We start from the raw sequence: 19,918 nt of genomic DNA, 5'->3' as shown, positions 1-19,918 counted from the left end.
TTTTTGGTCATACACCAAAGTATTGAGCAATTTAAAAAATCTGACCTGATAATGGGGCTAAATGATACATTAAGTGAACATCAAAGTTATTGCAAGTTTTTGTGAGGGGTCACAAATGTCTGAATTATATTTAATGACAGTTGGTCAACTAGTTGTTGAGTCATCTGACACAAAACTACAAGCATGTACCCTCATGGTGGCACTAGAGAAATAGTCAGAAGATTATCCAAGTCATTAGGTTACATTGTTTGAGAACCATGAATGTCTGTGCAAATATGTGTGCCCATGAAACAAACCTGCTAGTGGCAGTGGATGAAATGCCAGGGAACCACCAAAGTCATTAGGATTCATCCTCTGGGGACCATAGACATCTGTTCCAAATGTCAGGCAATCCTTTCAACAGTTGTCAAGACCTGTCAGTGCAAATCAAAAGATATCAAACTGATGCTAAAGGAAAACTCAGGGGATCACATCCTCTGGGGACCTTGAATGTCTGTGCAAATTGTTATGGTATTTTATCCAGTGAGTGCGGAGTAAATTCAGTCTACAACAAAGTTCTGGACCAAATAAAAATTCAGAGACAATTGATTGTTAGTACATGTAATGTAAATAATAATAATTTGTCTCTGATAATAACAGCAGCCACACCAAAGCCCTACTCTTTTGGTCTTGAAGTTACACCTCAAATTGAACACGCTCCTCATCCTGAGCAGACATTAGCTTTAGCTCCCTGTAAAAGTGTGAATGCTGCTCCTGAACCTGTGTGCGGTCTGATAGTGATGGATGAATTGGGTACATAGACAGAGCCCCCAGTGCAGCGGAGATAAGGAGCCCAGAAGAACAAGCAGCCGCTGCGAGGCCTGTCTGTCATTGATATCGCTGCCATCCACTGGCTGTCCAGTGTCCACAAACGCTGCCTCTGGTGGCCAAGAGGCAGTGATTAACTTGATGACAGGGAAGGTCACGTTTAACTTGGCACCACATCACACTGATACCTTGTAAGGCCAGTTTTAGTATGGATCATTTGTAAAATTTTCTTGTAGATCTCATGAGCATGAAGCCAATAAAATCCAGTGAACACATATTTTGTCTCAAAATTTCGCTCAGGCAATTCCGGGTTTATAAAAAAGAAATAAGGGTAAGGTTTTCACTAGATAGTAGCCAGGATGTTTGCTTTCTCGTGTACACCCCGAGGTTCTGTCACAGGTAGCTCTTTTGTCATGGTTGTTGAGGTTTTTGTCACTCACATGATCTATAAAATGAAATCAAGTATAAATTTAAAGGGAAAATCTTTTATTTTCACGGATCATCCTCTGCGGCGAGGGGTCTCTCACAAATTAAAACAATAACAAAAGACATAGTCTGATGACTTCTGAAGTAGTGTGGCATCATGGGAGCTGTTGTTTTCATTGTTAAACAACCACCATAGCTGATGAAAATCTATGACATGACTCAGGCAGAAATCATGTGGAAATGTTACATATTATAGCTTTAAAGGGACAGTTGACCCCAAATTAAAAAATACATACAGTGGTGCTAACGTTATAGCCTAGCCGAGAAGGATGAGCCTCTCATCAATGAGTAGACTGAACTATACTCACTAACTGTATCACTGTTCAATACATTGTATAGTGATATAGTTGGTGGAGTGGAAAGAAAATAGTTGAGACTTGAAAGTGCTCACAACAAGGTCTGTGCATTATTTGAGCAAGAGGATCATGTTCTCTGTAAAAAGACATTGCTGTTGAGTTTTTCAAATTGATTTTTTGGCTCGTTGAGCACCACAAGCTGAGTGCAATCTAGTTCTGTTATACTGGAGAGAAAGCAGATATCTGTACGGTCAATATGTCCAGAACGCTGCAACACATACCAAAGCTATCTAGATGGAAATAAACAGCGCCACAGGCCAAAGGAAAAAAAAAAATGTAGTTTTGATTTTGGGGTGAACTGTCCCTTCAGAAAAAATATATATTTCTGGCATGTAGAAGAACCCAAGCGGTTCCTGTGGTGAAACTGTGTTATCTAATATTGAAGCTTTCATCATTCAGTAATTCCCCACCAGGATTAGAAACGCAAATAACCCTCTATAGAAATGTGTAATTGGTTTCCAAACAGCCATATCACAACATTTAAGCTGTAGAGGGTTCATTTATTCTTATTATGATTTAATAAAAATGCATTGATTTGTATCATGGAAACATGATAAATAAGTATTCCTATCAGCACTTCAATCATCCCTATACCACAAGTCACAGAATGATATATAAAGTGTTTTAAGAAGAAAGAAACAACACCATTTTAATAGGCATCGCAATGTGTTTTATATGCACCCTTTTAAAAATTTAGAGACAATGATAGCTGATATAAAAGCTAAACTTATTATGCAATCAGTGTAAATGCATTATCTGTCCCAAGACAGCTGCCTATAATAAAGTCTATTTTCCAATACAGAGACATAAGCACTTGGCAGTATCTCCTTAACTTTGCATATGCATAAATTTGCATATACAGTACATTCCACTTTATTGGTTTAATGGCTTTGACACCAAGTTATCCTTTCACTTCCTACACTAACAACCAGATTTTAAAGGTTTTTAGGGCCCAAAGTGGCTCTAACGATGAAAAAATGCTGACTGATTCCCTGCCAAATGAGTTTGTGGAACTCACAGACAACTGCAACCAAAACTGACCGTCATTTGGCTCGTGTGTCCGCTGCTCGCTTCGACTTCCTCGTCTCCTCTCCATCTCATCCAGCCGAGGCGTTTTTACCGTCCTCCTCCACAATTAAACCCAATGATGTGAAACCAAAGGAGAAGGGGGAATCTCTGCGAGGTTTATGGTGGGCGACTCGGGGCTTTCACCTGTCAAGACACAAGTGACTGTTATTAACAGCGGGGCCCAAAAGTGAAGAATTACATTTCCATCCCAAAAAGCCACCTTAATAATTCTGCATGGGTGAAGAATTACGCCTCTGCTCGCAAAATCTGCAGCGTCAACCACCGAAAAACTGTCAGAGCGTAAGCATTCGTCGGGAGACACAGCAGTATTTCATCGATCTCATTGCATAACTCCCATCAGATATTACCTTTCCAGTGCCAGGGGCATCTGAAACCTGAAAAGCACTGTATATTACATAAAAACAGTAATTAAAGACACCGGGTTAACACAGTAGACACATGGGGATTGTGGCAGACAATGTGGCAGACTTCCCAATGAAAAGCCGGCTTACTGAAGGAGAAAACCATCATTTATAAAGGAGCGACCGCTGTGAAATTGAGTGCTGGATGCTGAGAAGTTGTTTACTGATGTTTGCTCTTTGTGTGTGAGGAGCGCGGGATAGACCTCAGGATTAAATGCAAGGGTTCTGACCTCAATCAAGGAAATAATTACTGTTGCCCCTCCTGTTGGTGGACTCCATAATTAGCAAGCAAAGCCCCCACAGAAACACAATTAGTCTGAAAACAGGGGTGATTAAAACTATAAGTCTTATTGGACTCATTAACATGTTTTTGGGGTGCCTGGAATGCTTTATTGAATTTGTCGGAGAATTCAATTCTGGCTCCTTTGAGTGGTTCCCCACAAAATATTTCTTAATAAATTCTCCAGCCACGATGCACACTATGTTATGCCCAACGTCTGCATCCAGATATCTGTCAAAGCAAGTGAGATATGATAATAGAATAGAGGGCATTTGCTTCAGGATAAAAATAAGTGAAGTGTGACAGACTCCATCTTCCTCAAGTAATGAAGAGTATTCATGATTGGCATCGCTGATAAAAGCTATGGATCACATAAGCATGCACGCGTGCACATACCACACACACAAGCACTTCAAAGCTGCTCTTTTCTTTCACAGTGTGCTTCAGTGCAATGAATCACCATGTTTCCTATTATATTCTCTCAGAAGAACAAACACACACACCAGCGCTGTTATCTGTCATCACCACTGTTGCCGCTCCTCTATCCAAAAACAGTCGATACCGATGCAGCACCCACTCATTTTGTGTATAGGTGTGTGTTTTGTTCAGAAGGTCTTTTTGTGATTAAATGGGACTGCAGCAACGAGGGGAGTTTGGTGTTTTTTTGCATTTTCAGTGCTTTTTAGTCAAAGGAAATGGCTCGAGTACAAAAGTGCCCCAGCTTATAATAGACTACTGATTCAGATTCATCACTTTAGTAAGGCACTCTCAGCACTTCTCTTTTTTGTCTTACAAAAGGCTGAAAACTGAGAACCCACTGAAGCATATATTTTACTCTTCGGTGTGAATCTATCAAAGTAGGCCAAAATACTTCCGGCTAGGTTACAGGCCTGCTTATTTTGTCATTACACCAGAACTTTAAACTTTTAGAAAACACTAGGAGAAAATAACATATTCAATACCTCTATTCAATACCATGGAAAAAAGAAAAAAAGTCCTATAGGCACACAAAATAGTTTGTGCTAAATTTTTTTCTTCCTCTTTTAAAATGAACAACCTGCACACAGTGCTGTAAGACAGCTTTCAGACTGGACAATAAACTACTGAGCTGAACTGAGGTCTCGAATGAGCTATTATATATATTTTTTAATACTTTCAGTTTGATGCCATAATTAATGGATATTGTATCACTTTAAACATGCCATGAAAAAAGAGAATCATTAGACCAACTTAAAATATATACTTCAATTGACAACACACAGATGAATTAAGTTTTTTCAAATCAAGGTTACAAGTCAGATTTAAGCCAGATATACTTAAAAATCTGACTTCTTTCAAATCAACAGTTTGCATTGATACAATTTAAATATTAAGTCAGGTCAACTTTATTTGCTGTACCCAAAAGTAAAATACTGTTTCTTAACAAACTAATAGTATAGTATTTTTATAGCAACGTTAGTGTGTTTCTGGATTTCACTTTAACTTAATCTTCACCTGACTTAATGATAGCTGGTTTTGTTCAGTAAGTTTACGAAAACTTTACACAATTCAACCAACTTAGGTAGACTACTTTAGACTTAACATTACACAGAATTAGATTCTAAAGTATAATTTTGTCTTGCAATAGACTTACCCTTCATTCTGAGTCACCAAGAGAAAATGACAGCTCAAAATGGAATGTAATTTCAAGTTGTTATAATCCACAAAAACAGCCTGGCATCACTAAAGCAGAAAGCTGAATGGGACTCAGAACATGACATTACTTTCTAGTCAACTGCTGAAATACACTCTTTACAGTTAGTTTAGTATTGAGACGTCAGACAACCTTAACATATTCTTTTCTCACAGCAGTCATATTGATATGAAGGTATGTAGGTAAAAAACACAGGTGTTACCAATGATGTTAATCGAGGTCTCATTCCATTCAGGTCAAACAGGGTGCTGATTGGCTCATGAAAAAGGCTCTGCTACACTAGCTACATATAATGGAACCTTAATTAGTACCATTGGTAACACCTGTGTTTACACTACTGTTTCATATCAATATGGCTGCCTTGGAAAAAGGTCTGTTTAACATATTGAGCAGACAAATGTACCTGATAGCTCTTAAAATATGGCAAGATTATAATGTTTCTGTTTTGTGGTATATATTTTAAAACCAAATAATATGACAAATCTCATTAACGTGGATATACTTAACTACAGTAAATATAAAATTGTGTATGTGTCCATGGTGACTATGATGAGACCGACGTTACGATCTGACTAATGACCTCACCCTTGGTTTGGCTGACATTTCAAAGCCTGCCCCTTGAAAACTGCGTCATCTGGCATGATTTGACTTTATAATATCATTTTAATGTGTAAAAATATAACATTATAGGTTAAAATACATGCTTAATTCACTGTTCTCTGCACCGTACTTTTAAAAATCATTAACCCAGCTGGCAGTACCGTGACAATTTCCGTATCAGCAGTTGAAATTTGGCCATGTCTAGAAGGGAACTCTTAATTTGTTAACTTCTCGCGAGATTTGTGCCGTTGTTTCTTCATTGTTCCCGTTGTATAATTCAAACTGATTATGTGTTTTAATGTGACAACACCGTGGATAATATCTAGGTGGGGTCAGGGGTAGAGAACACTTGGTGAGGGTTATGGAAAGATTATGGTTTGGTTTAAATTGATCACTATCGCGAGATCATTCGCGGGTCTGGGGTTGCCTTCGTGTCTGCCACCTGTGGTAGCTTGACAATTCGAATCATAGTACACGCTCAGGCTTTGCTACCAACCAATCACAAGACGCGGCTAAGTTTTCGTAACCAATCACGATGCACGTATACAAACAGAGCGGGACGCTCCGAATGTAGACACGGAAGTTTGTCGCATTTGTTTACTTCTGCTTTATCTCAGTTCTTTTTCAACAATAAAGAATCAAAGTTCGTTAAATATGGTGCGAGACGGCTTGTCGGTCAACTAGATTGCAGATCCAAATCGATTTATCGCTGGTAGTCCAAGCTGAAGCCTTTTGGGTAAGTCTGAAATTACAACGACGCTTTTTTTTGTGTATCGCTTCCCTTTTAAACGTTACTGTGTCTTCACACAGCGCCATGTTAAATTCATTAGCTAGGTTAAGTGTCTACCTTCATATGGTCTCGCGGTTACATTGAAATTTAGGTTATTGTTTTTGCATTAAAATTAATCTATGTATCGTTAAACTCAACGTGAAAAAGAAACAGGTAAATATGAGTTACGTAAGGAATGAGTAGTTACTAAGGTTAGCAACATTAGCTCAAGCGTATAGTACATACTGTACATGTTACAGTAGAACAGTCAAGTTCAAGAATCCCACCCGGGGTTAATCAGGCACCACCAGAAGCCATTTTGGCACGAAATAGTAGTAAGGGTGTTACCAATGATATTGATAAAGGCTCAGTTCCTTTCAGGTCAAACAAAATCACAGTGCTGTTATTGTGCATGTTGGCTCTCTGGAAAAGATCTGCTACCCTAAACTGAACGCGAGCTTGATGAGTATCATTGGTCACACCAGTGTTTACTATTTCATTTATTTCGTTTTTGCAGTGGCAGGAAATTTTTACTAGCATTTTTAATAATTACAACTAATTATAACTAACTACACAAAAAGAAAGTATAAATAAAAAACTCGAATTATGATAGATAAGAGCCAATAAAGTTTCATATTGGTCGATATTGATCATTATTAATATTACTAATTATTATATTAATTATTATTGCTCAAGTAGGTTGTGACTGGAGAAGTGCTGTGTACTCCAAGAGGCTGAAGCAAGCTAAAATGATGATATGTGTTTGTTGCAATATTGCTGGGTGATATAGACAAAATAAAATATCTCAATATTTCTGACTGAGTACCTCAGTATCGATATTGTGACAGTATTGTAGGGATGACTAAAGGTGCTTTCACAAAATTTAATTGATTTTTGATTAATTGATCTTTTGATAAATAATAATAGGTATGATTAAGTGAGTAAAAAAAAAACATATCAGAACAGCTAGAGCAGTCTGGTAATTTCAGAAAACACATTATTTTACTGTAAGGCACCCTTTAAAACCAGGAAAAGACAACACTTACACCATTCAACAATATCCAAAATCTGTTACAATATCTAGTCTCATACTGTATTATGAATAATATTGATATATTGCCCAGTCCTAACTAGACACTCATTTAACACTTGTGTACTTTAACGCTGCATGTCATTTTTGTCATGCTAACTTCAGATATTTTATTTTGTCAGCACTCCCATCAGGCTCCAGCAGCTGTGACAGATGGAGGAGCTCTACACTTTAGAGAGGGAAGTAGGACGAGGCAGCTATGGTGTGGTCTTTGAGGGCCATATGGCCAAAACAGGACAGAGGGTGGCCATCAAGCGGCTTCCCTGCAGCAACCCAGAGTGCATTGAACTCTACCTGCAGGAGCTGTGGGCCATGAGAGCCACAGCCAAGAACCACATCAATGTCATTGCACTGCACAGCTGCCTCCTGCAGACTGGGCCAAGGAGCCTGAAGACCCTAAAACCAGGCAAACTGCCACCACGTCTGGTTGAGAGCGTGCTGAAGGGCAGTGTAGTCAAAGAGCCACAAAGTTGGGAGAGGAATGACCCCCAGTCGAACAACCAAAGAAAGAATAATTCTGTCCCTAGACTTCAGGACAGGACCAACACTGTCCAGGCCAGGGCAAAACTCCAGGAGAAGACTAAATCATCTGATACAACGACCCCACAAAGGCCTCAGAACAGAGCCAGGAAGAGGCCGGCCCAGAGGGAGGAAGAGCAGCCGGGACACCTGCGCTGCTTGGCCCTGTGGCTTGTGATGGAGTACTGCGACGGGGGCGACCTGAATCAGTACCTGCTGTCGAGGCCGCCAGACGCCCAGCGTAACCACACCGTGGTGCGACAGCTCTGCAGCGCCGTGGCCTTCCTGCACAGCCTGGGTATCACCCACAGAGACCTGAAGCCCGACAACGTGCTGGTCTGTGTGACGCCGAAAGGCCCCATTGTCAAGGTTGGCAGCAGATTATTGTGACGTGATGATGCGCACGTCAGATCAAGTGGCGTCATCATGGCGTCAGTACACAACTAACACTGTTCAAATTTAATAGTTAATAGCTAAGTTTAATAGTTTTTTTCTCAGGGGGTGTTTGAGTTTCACAGCAGCGATGAAGTGGAAACACACCAAACAATATAACAAAAAGCAATATAAAAGGATGATTGAAAATAAACATGCTGTTCTAACCCCTGTGTGCTCATACAGAGGTCTACAACTTTAACACAGGTGCTTTAAAAAGAGAAGTCTGATATGCTGGGGAAAATATATGTCACTACAGTGGCTGCATTTATCCTGGTTATTAATCTTATCCTGGTTTTGATCATATTCGGGATATACGTTCACATGAAACATGAGACACCTGGTTATATATATCCCTGTATACGTGATTCTGGTCAGCTGTGTGCAGTTGTATCTTGATATCTCACTATCTCAACCACTCTGTTCTGCACCAGTGAATGATGTTTAGAAACCAGGATAAGATATTTACATGCCACAATATCCTGGTTTCTATCAGAGTACTCCAGACAGCATATTCAGGGTTCTGAAACCAGGATATGATGTTTGCATGTGGAAAACATAACCAGGGAACTCTAAAAACCTGATCATAGCCAGAATACTCAAGCACATATAAATGCACTCAGTGTGGTCTGAAAGTAAAATTTCTAGTCCAGGCACTCATGCAGGTTGTTTGTTGGATAAATCCTTTATTTCAAGGATAACTTGAATAAATATGAATAAATATGCACAAGATGTGTTGTAGTTGTAATTTATCATTTGTTCCATGAAATGTCAGAGAACAGAAATTCCAACTGGCCAAAGCCCAAGTTCTTATAATAAACTCAAAATGTGTTGCTGAGGACTGTGCTGGATTTCATGTTTTTACACTCAAAGCTTCTATTGAAGCATTAGAATGCAGCTTTGATGTCTGTTGTCATATTTTATGTCATCAGCCTAAAAAAATCTTGATTTATCTTATTAAACAAGTTAGTATTTTTTTTTTTTTAATTAAATCAACTTTAAACATGTATGTAATTTATAGTGCTGTTAGATTACTGCTAGCCTCATTAAATACAGGTGTGTGAGGTTTTCTTTTTCTTTTTTTTTTTTTTTACTGCAATGAAGATTAGGGCTGCTCAGTTAATCCCAATATTAATGAAACTGCAATATGGCCAAGTGCAATATCCAAATCCCAAGAGGAAATATGTTTGAGGAAACAGCCTTATAATGAGGTACTGCAGTTCTGCAGAGAGACACTGGACTAAAGGCAGATGAAGGAAAACATACAGACGCCAACACGTCACATAATCATGTTTTTTTTAATTATATTTTTATCAGTAAAAATGAAAATTGTAATGCAAAAATAATCATTCCGTAATTGTATTGCATATCACAATTTCAGTCAAAATAATTGCAAGATGGTGTTCTTTTTCCATATCGTGCAGCCCTAATGAAAATGTTTTTAAATGCTAAACGCCACTGAATATGGATTGAAGCAGAATATACTGTTTGATAAGAATATGTTCTGAATTTTGGAAAATATACACTAAATTCAGACTTATGTGCTTTTCAACAAATTTTAACTTTTGAACACTGCAGTTTTTGGAAATGTTTGGATCCCATGAGTCGCAGCTGCTAATAATATTAGCATACCTTAATCTATTTCTGCAGTTGTGCATAAATTCTAGGTTTAAACAGAATTAAGATGCATGCAAAAAAAAAGCTGCACAGTATTCCAGTGCTGATTTAGAGTTCAAATGTGAATGAAGCTTCGAACTATTCTTCACAGCCCTAATATTGTTTTGTGAGTCCAACAGTCCAAAGATATTCATTTTATTATCATATAAACCAGCAAATATTCACATTTGAAAAGCTGTAAGCAGAAAATATTTGGCATTTCTACTTAAAAATTGCTGTTAAACCGATTATCAAAATAGTTGCAGATTAATCTTCTACAAACTGTTGTGTGACAAAACAACAACAGCTCTACAAAATCTGCATAGCTTTTTTCTAAGTGAAGGATTAGAAAAGTTTCTTGAGTGATATATTTGTTCAAAAATTTATTATAACAGAAAACACACTGTATTTCTTTTTCAACGAGTCTCCCCGTCCGTCCTCTAGGTGGCAGACTTCGGACTGAGCAAGATGAGTGAAGGTCTGGTGGACGGCGATCTGACCAGGCAGCACTTCTCCTCCACCTGCGGCTCTGACTTCTACATGGCTCCTGAGGTGTGGGGTGGGCTGACCTACACAGCCCAGGCAGACATCTTCTCGCTGGGCGTGCTGTTCTGGGCGGTCCTGGAGAGAATCACCTTCGTGGAAGAAGGGACCACGCAGGAACAACTGGGTGAGTGTGTCCGGTCGAGGGTCAACAGAGAAGATCAGAGATTGAAAATAACGGCTGCCTCCTGTCCTGAAACAAAACAAACAAGAAACCACAGCACCTCACAAGCAGTAGAGACCAATCACATTCATATACAAATATTTAAACAGATATTTTGTCAGTATCTTTGTGCGTACGGCACAGTGAACATGTTGGGTAACACATGAGCAGAGGCCTGTCACGTTGTGTCGTGCTCACAGAAAGGTTGAGTGTGTGGTCAGGCAGGTTGATGACGCACCGCGCTGAATTGAGTTTGACTTAATTAACTGGCACATATTAAAAATGTCACATGCCATACATCATACTTTCATCAAGCAGGGACGGTACAATCATAAATCTAAATGGCAAAGATATGAATGATTTATGCTATGTACATTTTGATATGGATTATAGCGGCTCTGTTTCTTATAATACAAGCTGACAGTATATAATTCAGCCTCTCGGACTCTAAAAGTGCTGGTGATGGCAGTGTGTGAGACACCAGTTTCTTCAGATTAACATTGTCTTTTTTTCATTTTCTCCCTTTGAGTCCTAACCCAGTGCCTTTAATTAGAGATACACAATCCCCTTATTTCAGTTCCTATCTGATTGCGATGCATGAATTAGGATATTTGCTGATCCCAATACTTTTCAGACGCTTAATTAAATTGGTAGCACATGTTCCACCACTCACAGTGTTAGCTTTACACACATAACAAACAAAAATAAACCAAAATATCTCTAAAGACATACACAAGCTCACTTAGTACAATCCATAGGTAATATATTACTATTGTACCTTGTCGGTGGCCTTGTTGCACCCCAAAGTTGAACTGCTGGTGCAATAAACTTGTTTGTTCAGCTTTTGTTAGCTGTCCAGTTGTTAGCTGTGGTGGAAACAAAGCCGACCTCTCTGAGTGTGACCTTCAAATTAGATTCCATCACAACATTTTCTCTTCCTGTTTGTCCCTGTGTTTTCATCGGGTATGGGAGTGTGTGGCAGGAGTGTGTTTGACTTCTTTAGTTAGCAAAAAAAAAAAAAAAAAACTCAAAATAAATACAGTACTTCCACTGGTGGAAAGTGTTCCTCTCTCCTTCTCTTTTATCTTCCATCCTTTTGTTTAGCTTTCTGGCTAACAGCTGACGTCACCTGCCCTGGCCTGCTGCACGTACACGCCATCGTATGACAGACTACCTAGATCAAAAAGTAAACTCAGTAACTCAGAGTTACTTGCAATAGTAACTATAATATAATTAGTGTTTTGGAAATTGTAATCCTTAAACATTACCGGCAAAAGTAATCAACACTGATGGATAAGGTTGTCCAAAATATCAAAGTACCAATATTTTTACGATACCATGTGTTGAAATGATATAATATCCATTAATTATAGTATCAGAAGTAATAAAGCTATTAAACAAATAATCTAAGTGCTCATTCAAGACCTCAGTTTAGTTCAGTCTTCATTGTCTTGCCTGAAATGTGGCTTGCAGTGAACCCAGTTAATGTTCAGTGACTTTTTCTGCACCTGTCTTCAACACTGTGTGCAAAAGAAAGGAGAAAAGTATTTTCAGTAGTCAGGTAGCACGTATTGTTTTTTTATCTACTAGTATTGTATCGAAGCTCAAAGTTTGTGACAACTCTAGTGCTGGATACCTTTGTAGAGCTGTTTAATTACTAATTAATTAAATTTTGTCACAGCATTTTGGCTGTGGGCTTAAAATTGCATTCATAAAAACATTACCAACTTTGGAATCTGGATCCGTGACGTCAGTCCAATGTCCCACGAGTGAATTATTATTGTCAGTATTGGTATTAAGTTTGCAAATTTTGTGCATCTCAACCAATTAATGATCAATTTAATGATTAATAAGATTAGAAACTTCTTTTTCTGTCTTTTTCTCACTTTAAGTTTTATTTAAACAATTCTAGCAGCACATTATGTGAAACATAAATTCATGAAACAACAAACAAAAATAAAACAATAAGGCTCTCGATTGAAGCGGCTGCTGTTGTCCGTCTGTCCTTATTCAACAAATGGTTTCACCGTCAAATGCAGTGCAGTTGCTGCCATTTCTAGACTAACAACTAACAAATCAGAAGAGTCTTGGAGAAAGGCTACACAAAACAGATATTATCTGTTAATATATTTTTAATTGGTTAACAATTTTTTTTTTTTTTCCTACACCATTCGCTACCAATTATGTGAATGGAAGCATGTCTGAAATAATACCTGCACATTTTCTGCATTTATTTTTATCAGATGCAACATTTTGGCTCGCTGAACCGCAAATGCTTTTAAAGACGCCACACTGGACTTCATCACACCACAGACTGTACGGGTCGTGGACCAATCACGCATCAAATTAAATTAAACACTTGCGATGATTGACTGTAGGGCAGCTACTGACAATTATTTTCATTATTGACAAATCTGATGATCATAGAGATTGATTGTTTGGTCAACAAAATGCCAGAAAATGGAGAAAAATGTACATCCCATCTTCTCAAAGTCCAGGGTGACGTCTTTAAATGTGTAGTGTTGTCAGTGTAAAATTCAAACCTATTCAGTTTAATATGATGAAGCAGATAAAAGCAGGAAATCTCAGGAAAATTTAACAGGGTTAAATTACTTCAATGCTTAATTGGTTAATAAAATAAATGGTATATCTGTTGATGAGCTAATTTATTAGTCAACGAATCGCTGCAGCTCTGATTGATTGAGAGCGAAGCCATACAAAAGGTACAAGAAGGATTGAATGCAGGTATGCAAAGCAAAGATTTTCAAGTTATGCAAAGATGCAGATGTGTTGGTGTTTGTGTAATTTCATGTCATTCTTTGTCTTTTATGAATATCTTGTCCTTGCATAGAACTTTGATGAGTTGGAGCCATGAAGTCTGCAAAGACTCTGTCCCGTTCAATATGAGCAAGAAGCACTTTGCCGAGCATTCTAGTACAGCTCTGCAGAATAGATTTTAATCTCTTTCTTTAATGTCCTATTTCCTGTCAGAAACCCCATGCGGCCATAGGATGAGGCAGCGTCTTCAGTTGTGCTCTGCGCTCCACTGTCAGAGAGTAATGAAATGGCTGTGATACAGATGTCTCATTTTATTCACAAAAAATGGGTCCAGACAGCTCAGAGCCGACCTGGAGGCAGGGGGATATGAACCATTATCCCAGAGTTTAGTGCCTGAGAACCTCCCTGAGTCACTGATACTCCATTAGGCTGAATGAAAATGGTTATGATAGGAGGGAGAGAGGGGGTTCCAGCAGATTCAAATAACCAAAAAAAAAAAAAAAAAAAAAGGGCAAAATGGAATTCAGTGGCCCCGATCACAATCCTCTTTGTCAGTGAGAAAATGGGGAGAGGCAGCTGGAGGCTTTTCACAGTCAGATAAAAATGCTCCATTATTTTACTTTATCCCTTCTCAAGACCCACACACCCACATGGTTATTTGACGAGGCGGGGGGGGGGGCAGAAAGAATAAAGTCAAGGAGCAAGAGACATCTTCTAGTGTTTGTCCTTGCGAAGCCCAGCGCCTGTCGGCTTCTGCTCAGTCAGTTTAGGAAATCGCTGCTGGCCTCACAGCAGGCCGGTCCAACACTTGACTTTATGTAGATGTAGGTCAGGGTTCAGTGTTGAGCGTCATTAAGGGAAGAAGACTTGACAGATGTGTTACTAACAGGGTTCCCATAAAATTAATGAAAAAGAACTACAAGAAACCTTGTGATTAAGTAACAATTGATGCATTTTAATTACTTTCACAGATAATCCTCTTTAATATTTTTGAGTTGTAACATTTTAGGGATGCAACTAATGATTTTTCTCTCCTCATTAATCTACTAATTCTTTTCAATCAATCATCTAGTCTAGAAAATGTCAAATAAAGACAAATGACCAATTCAGGTTATTGGAGCCCAGCGTTTTATCTTCCTTAATTATTCTGATAAGCAGCCAAAACCCCAAAGTATTAATTTCTTAATTGTATGAAAGAAAGAAGAGTAATCTCAGCACTTCAACTTTGCCCAGCTCCCGAGGTCCAGTCAGCCATGTAGATTTCCAAAAATGAAATAGCTATTCGTTGTTTTCTGAGGTGTTTGTGGAGCTGTTTCACTGTCTTCCACATTTAGCTTCCTTTCTTTCAGCTGTGAGCAGCTCCTCCATTTCATTCATTTCCTCCAAGTCAAGTTTATTAAAGCCCGGTAACACAAAGCATGCCTGCTAACTCTTAGCATTTCCTTTGTGCATCACTAGTTTTTAGTATAGGATTTCTCACTACAAGTCATCTAGGGATGGTTATTGTTAGGATTTTATTAATACTAATATTTACAGATGCTACCTGCTGTAATTTTGCACAAAAATAAAGACATGACATGTAAATATGTGAATAGATTCAACAGTTTCTTTGCAGAAATGATAAGTTAAATTGTGTCTTTAGTTATTGCACTTAGCTGCATTTTCATCTAATTTAGTAGACTGAACCCAGACTTTTGCTCTGTCAGCTGTTTATGTAATGTAAATACAGATAGCAGTATTGTTTGTGTTGGAGTTTATCAATATTTCAATACTCGCCAGTCAGGAGCCGGTATGGGCTGCACAACTGATCAAAATTTTATGAAAATCACAATATGCCTTCCTGCAATTTTCAAACTGAGGGGGCGCAATATTTGTTCAAGGCCAAATGTGTGTCGGAAAACTTTAAATGAATGAATGTTGTGATGCGGAGATGTCCTGTCCAACACATTGGATTCCACAGATTTAAAGAAAACATCTTCAGTGGGTACAGATTCCTGCAAAAGTCTCACCATAGTCATTTTAACATGTTTTACAATCAAAATAAGAATAGTGATGTAAAAATTCATTACCTCTATTGATTGCAATATCACTCAAAATAATCACAGTTTTTCAAAATCATTCAGCCCTATTCTTGATACTCATTCGTAGTATCCTCGAGACCCAACAAATGTACTGAATGCATTTTTCATGAAACTTTTTAAGCCTCTTTGTGTACATCCATGTTGACTTGCTAGCATTCCTCTTCCTCCCTGCCTTTGCCAATGTTTTGATAAAGTAGCCACACTACACATGAGCGAGTCAGTCAAGCAAACTGGCTGCAGTTTATTATAAAACAGAACTCTGTTGCTTATTAACAACAATGACATGGCAGCGACCTAGCAAATGATGCATTTAGGAAAAAAACACATCTGGTTTCCTCTTTAAAGTAGCTTCTGTCTTTCTTGAAATGCTCAAATCATATTGACACAGAGCTGCTAGATGTAGCTTTATGTTTACAGAGCAGCAGTAACGCTCTGTCACATCCTATTTTGGTCCGTCCTGGTGCCTTCACTTTGGTACGGGACACTTAAATGCACGTTGACTTGTAATCAGGTAATCAGGCATGTGCACCTCTTCTGCAAAATGTCAACACACCGTACTCTTAAGCCACACTTGATAGACGCATAATCGTGCTTCACAGAAGCGTTCAGAGCCAAAAGAGTCCCACAGTTCATCAGGACCGACTGAACAAGTCTAGTTTTTGGCTGTAATGAGAGAACATTTAATAAAACCAAAGTTCATCATCAAATGTTGGATTTATCGTGAGTATGATCAGATGCTGGATTATTTCAACCAAAAATGTAATACATTTCATTATATTGGCTATAATAAAAGGAGTTTTGAAGAACTGAAATTAACTAAACAAAATGTTGTGATGACACACAAAGCTTAATCTAAATATGTAAAGAAGCCAGCCTCTCCCAAATATATAATACAATATAATACATAATAATATATAATATAATATAATACAGAACCAGAAATGACATGATGCATCAGTGTATTTGAAGAGACTTTATTTGTAAATGAAGAAGTGCACCAGGGTGTTCCTCAAAGAAGCAGAATCTTTTTGGAGCTTTAACTCAGTCAAAACCGAACAAAATTATAAAATAAAAATGCACAGAACATTCATAAATGTCAATAAAAAGTACAAATGTTGTGTACTTTAAGTACCTGTGACAAAACTGAAAAAATATAAATGCAAAACAAAATTGTGAATAATAAAACAAAACACTGAGACGTACATGCATGATGTTACTGCTGTTATTGGTGGAATGGAAGCAACAATGATTGGTCAAATTTGTGGAAAAGTTGTGGAATTTGGACAAAATTGCAAAGTACCACAGAATAATTGTTGTGATCGCAACATCGCAGCTTCCTGCAGGGACCAACAAGATTCAAGATGGTTATTACAAAAGGATGAAACTGTCTCAAATAGTCTATCTGATATTGTAAATATCAGGGGGCGTTGTTATAAGAGACTTTATAAGTTTAAACACTTTAATGTGTCTTATGTTAATGTCGTCGGATTAAAAGTCTAGACAGCAGGCATCCCAGACCTGCTTTTTCTGCTTCAGCCTTTATAGTGCAATAAATTTGAATAATCGTGTGAGAGAATCGTGATCTCGATTCTTATTGAGAAAAATTGTGATTCTCATTTTAACATGAATAGTGCAGCCCTAAAATACAGGCAGAAGACAGGTTTTCTGCAGATATAGACACCACCACACACTGCTAGTGGGTCATAAGTGAAGATTTAGATGGATTATGTTTATATAGAGCCTTACATTGTGTGTGTGTGTGTGTGTGTGTGTGTGTGTGTGTGTGTGTGTCTTTTTTAAATAATCAGATTATCATTTTCTCCAATTTTTTACAATGTCAGAAAAGTATGAAAAATGTTGATCTGTGTTTCCCAAAGCTACTAACAAGCCAAAGTTATTCAGTTTACTGTCAGAAATCAGAGAATCTTGTCTTGTTTTTCCTTAAAAAATGACTAAAACGGATTAATCAATATTTAAAAATAGTTGGTGATTAATTTAATATTGATTCATGAATGATTAATCGTTGCAGCTCTAGTTGTGTGTATTGACATGTGTTTGTTGTCTTGCTCACAGAGCCTCGGCCTCAGACTGTGTGGTCTGTCTTTTCAATCATTGTTACTTCCTGTTTAACAACAATGCATTCTGGGCCCGTGTGTCTCTGTGTGTTCTCAAAATCTGCCACACGCTTGTGGTCTCACGGCCACTTGGGCAATTACTGGTAATATGTCACACCAGCAGGCACTTGTCTGCTCACGAATACATGCATGGCCCTAATCACTGAGATCCAGCGGCCCCCTGCCGTGTGTGTTGTTGCCGTCAGTCAGCTGTGATGACTCAACAGTGTCTTCCCTTGTGTTTTCTCTTTAGGTGCCTACGTGTGTAAGGGTCGCTCAGGCTGGCTGATGCCGCTGGGCGAAGCTCTGTGCGAGAACGCCGACCTCCAGCTGTGCATCCCTATGAAGTTTAAGCGAGCGCCCCCGCTGCCGCCCCCTCCCGGCCCGGCCATGTGCACCCTGCTTTTAGACATGCTCGCCTCAGACCCGGACGCCCGGCCCCCAGCAGACCAGCTGGAGGCCAGAGTGCGCTCGGCTCTGAAAGAGGACTCCCACTGACACAAAGTGGGCTTAAGAGACCATAATGGCTATAACCACTATAGCCACTACATGGAAGTATTGACTGTGGAAACCCCCCCGGCTGCAGCGCTTCCTACATGTGTAAACAATGGCCACTTTGCTGCCACAGGGAAGTGGGGAAAAGAAATACGTATGATTATATGGGCTGAGGTGCTATTTTCGTCACAGAAACTGGAGCTGTGTTGGAAACCACATAAAGGGAAAATAAAAGAAATAGCGGGGGTCCATTGGAGACGCTTACAAAACACGCAATCATATTTAAACAAGTCCATATAAAGATCTAGTGGGACTTACTCGAGCTGTATTTGATGTAAGCACCATGCTGTTGCTTGGACCTTGAATGCTTGACATAGAAAATCAATTTTAGTGTGTTTATATGGCCGAAATGAAATGCAAGGGATTACTGCTGCTGCTACTTTGTGTCTGGTCTGCAGGGTGTTTCTCTCAGCTTTATTTTAGGTGCTAATTTAGTCTCGGTTTGTGGACACTGAGCTTTTTACTTGAAAAGTGTAGCTAGCATTTGATTTGTAGGTGCTTTTTATCTTCTTCACATATTTCCACTATGTATCGATGTAGCATGGATCTAACCGTTCACTTGGCTTCCAGATGTCTTAAAGAAATTGTTTGGATTATCTGAAAGTGGGGTTGTATGAGGTACTTATTCCTCGCCATGCCCCCAGTTTGGAGAAGCAGCAGGAGTACCGGTGTGGGAAGCAAGGAATGTACTGCTGTGGGCAGTGTCAGCAAGCAAAAAAAGAAAAGAAAAAAGGGGCCCATATATAAAAATCCATATCATTTTAAGTTTACACTATATTTGGAACATTTGCTCTGCTTTGCCTTGGTGTCAGACCGCATTTTCTGACAGGAAACCAGGAAACTGATAAAATAAGCCACATATCACTCTCTCCAAACCAACCAGACTCCATTGGCAGATTCAGTCATTTCACCTCGCAGAACTGGAGACTTGCTGGTGTAATGCTGCCCCAGTATGTTCTTTGGTTCTTTGTGTTTCTGTGTGAGTTTGGTGAATCCAAACTAACCCTTTACAACACTGAAGTCACACAATAACACAAACAAACTAACAGATCGAGGCAGCGGTAGATTAGCAACTCCCGTGTCCTGTGAGCTAAAATGACTGATTTTGCAAAATGGAGCTTTGGAGAGAGCAACATTTGGCTTATATAACAGCAGTTTTCTGTTGAAGAGGCCGTCTTTTGTTTCTTAAATTTATTTCTAATATGGCTAAAATATGTTTTGTTGCCGACCCTGTCCACAGCAGCACATTGCTCAGCTTCCTACACTGTTACTCCTACTGCTTCTCCAAACTGAGGGCGTGTTGACCAACATCTACTGTAGGTAACGCACTGATTATCTCATACAGCCCCACTTCAAATGCTCCTTAATAGCCCTGAAAATATGTAAAGTGACGCAAAAACAGAAACATTTGTTCCTTAGTACTTTAATGATGCTAATAAATAAGTCTTATTGGTGCTGACGCTGTCATCAACATGTGATGTTTGAGGCCGTAGTTTGTGGTGTTTT

General features: G+C 38.8%; 2 protein-coding genes across 3 annotated transcripts in view; one reads left to right on the top strand and one right to left on the bottom strand.

Annotated features, from left to right (window-relative positions):
* pnocb (prepronociceptin b) overlaps positions 1 to 2,856 on the bottom strand; it is a 34,851-nt gene extending 31,995 nt beyond the window's left edge. Inside the window, exons 1-2 of one of the 2 annotated variants that reach the window (XM_084737466.1) lie at positions 2,691 to 2,856; positions 297 to 413 (exon numbers count right to left, since the gene is read on the bottom strand). The gene's annotated coding sequence lies outside the window, so the exon portion shown is untranslated. The remainder of the gene's footprint in view (positions 1 to 296; positions 414 to 2,690) is intronic. The other variant, XM_084737467.1, reaches the window with a different exon arrangement.
* A 3,396-nt stretch (positions 2,857 to 6,252) lies between these two features.
* On the top strand, positions 6,253 to 18,854 carry LOC146314054 (serine/threonine-protein kinase pdik1l-B). Its single transcript, XM_084737464.1, has 4 exons — positions 6,253 to 6,448; positions 7,694 to 8,459; positions 10,623 to 10,848; positions 18,111 to 18,854. Exons 2-4 carry the CDS (start codon positions 7,725 to 7,727, stop codon positions 18,353 to 18,355), a joined length of 1,206 nt encoding a protein of 401 aa, XP_084593590.1. The 5' UTR covers positions 6,253 to 6,448; positions 7,694 to 7,724; the 3' UTR covers positions 18,356 to 18,854.
* Positions 18,855 to 19,918: the final 1,064 nt, after the last annotated feature.

Source organism: Lutjanus erythropterus, chromosome 15 (assembly GCF_056507025.1).
Source record: "Lutjanus erythropterus isolate fLutEry1 chromosome 15, fLutEry1.hap2, whole genome shotgun sequence".
NCBI lineage: Eukaryota > Metazoa > Chordata > Actinopteri > Lutjaniformes > Lutjanidae > Lutjanus > Lutjanus erythropterus.
This window is presented reverse-complemented; position numbering and strand designations above follow the sequence as displayed.

Coding starts and splice junctions, on each gene's coding strand:
- LOC146314054 (XM_084737464.1), top strand. CDS start 7,725: ATGGAGGAGCTCTACACTTTAGAGAGGGAAGTAGGACGAGGCAGCTAT. Junction 8,460..10,622: donor CGAAAGGCCCCATTGTCAAG/GTTGGCAGCAGA, acceptor TCCGTCCTCTAG/GTGGCAGACTTCGGACTGAG. Junction 10,849..18,110: donor GACCACGCAGGAACAACTGG/GTGAGTGTGTCC, acceptor TTTTCTCTTTAG/GTGCCTACGTGTGTAAGGGT.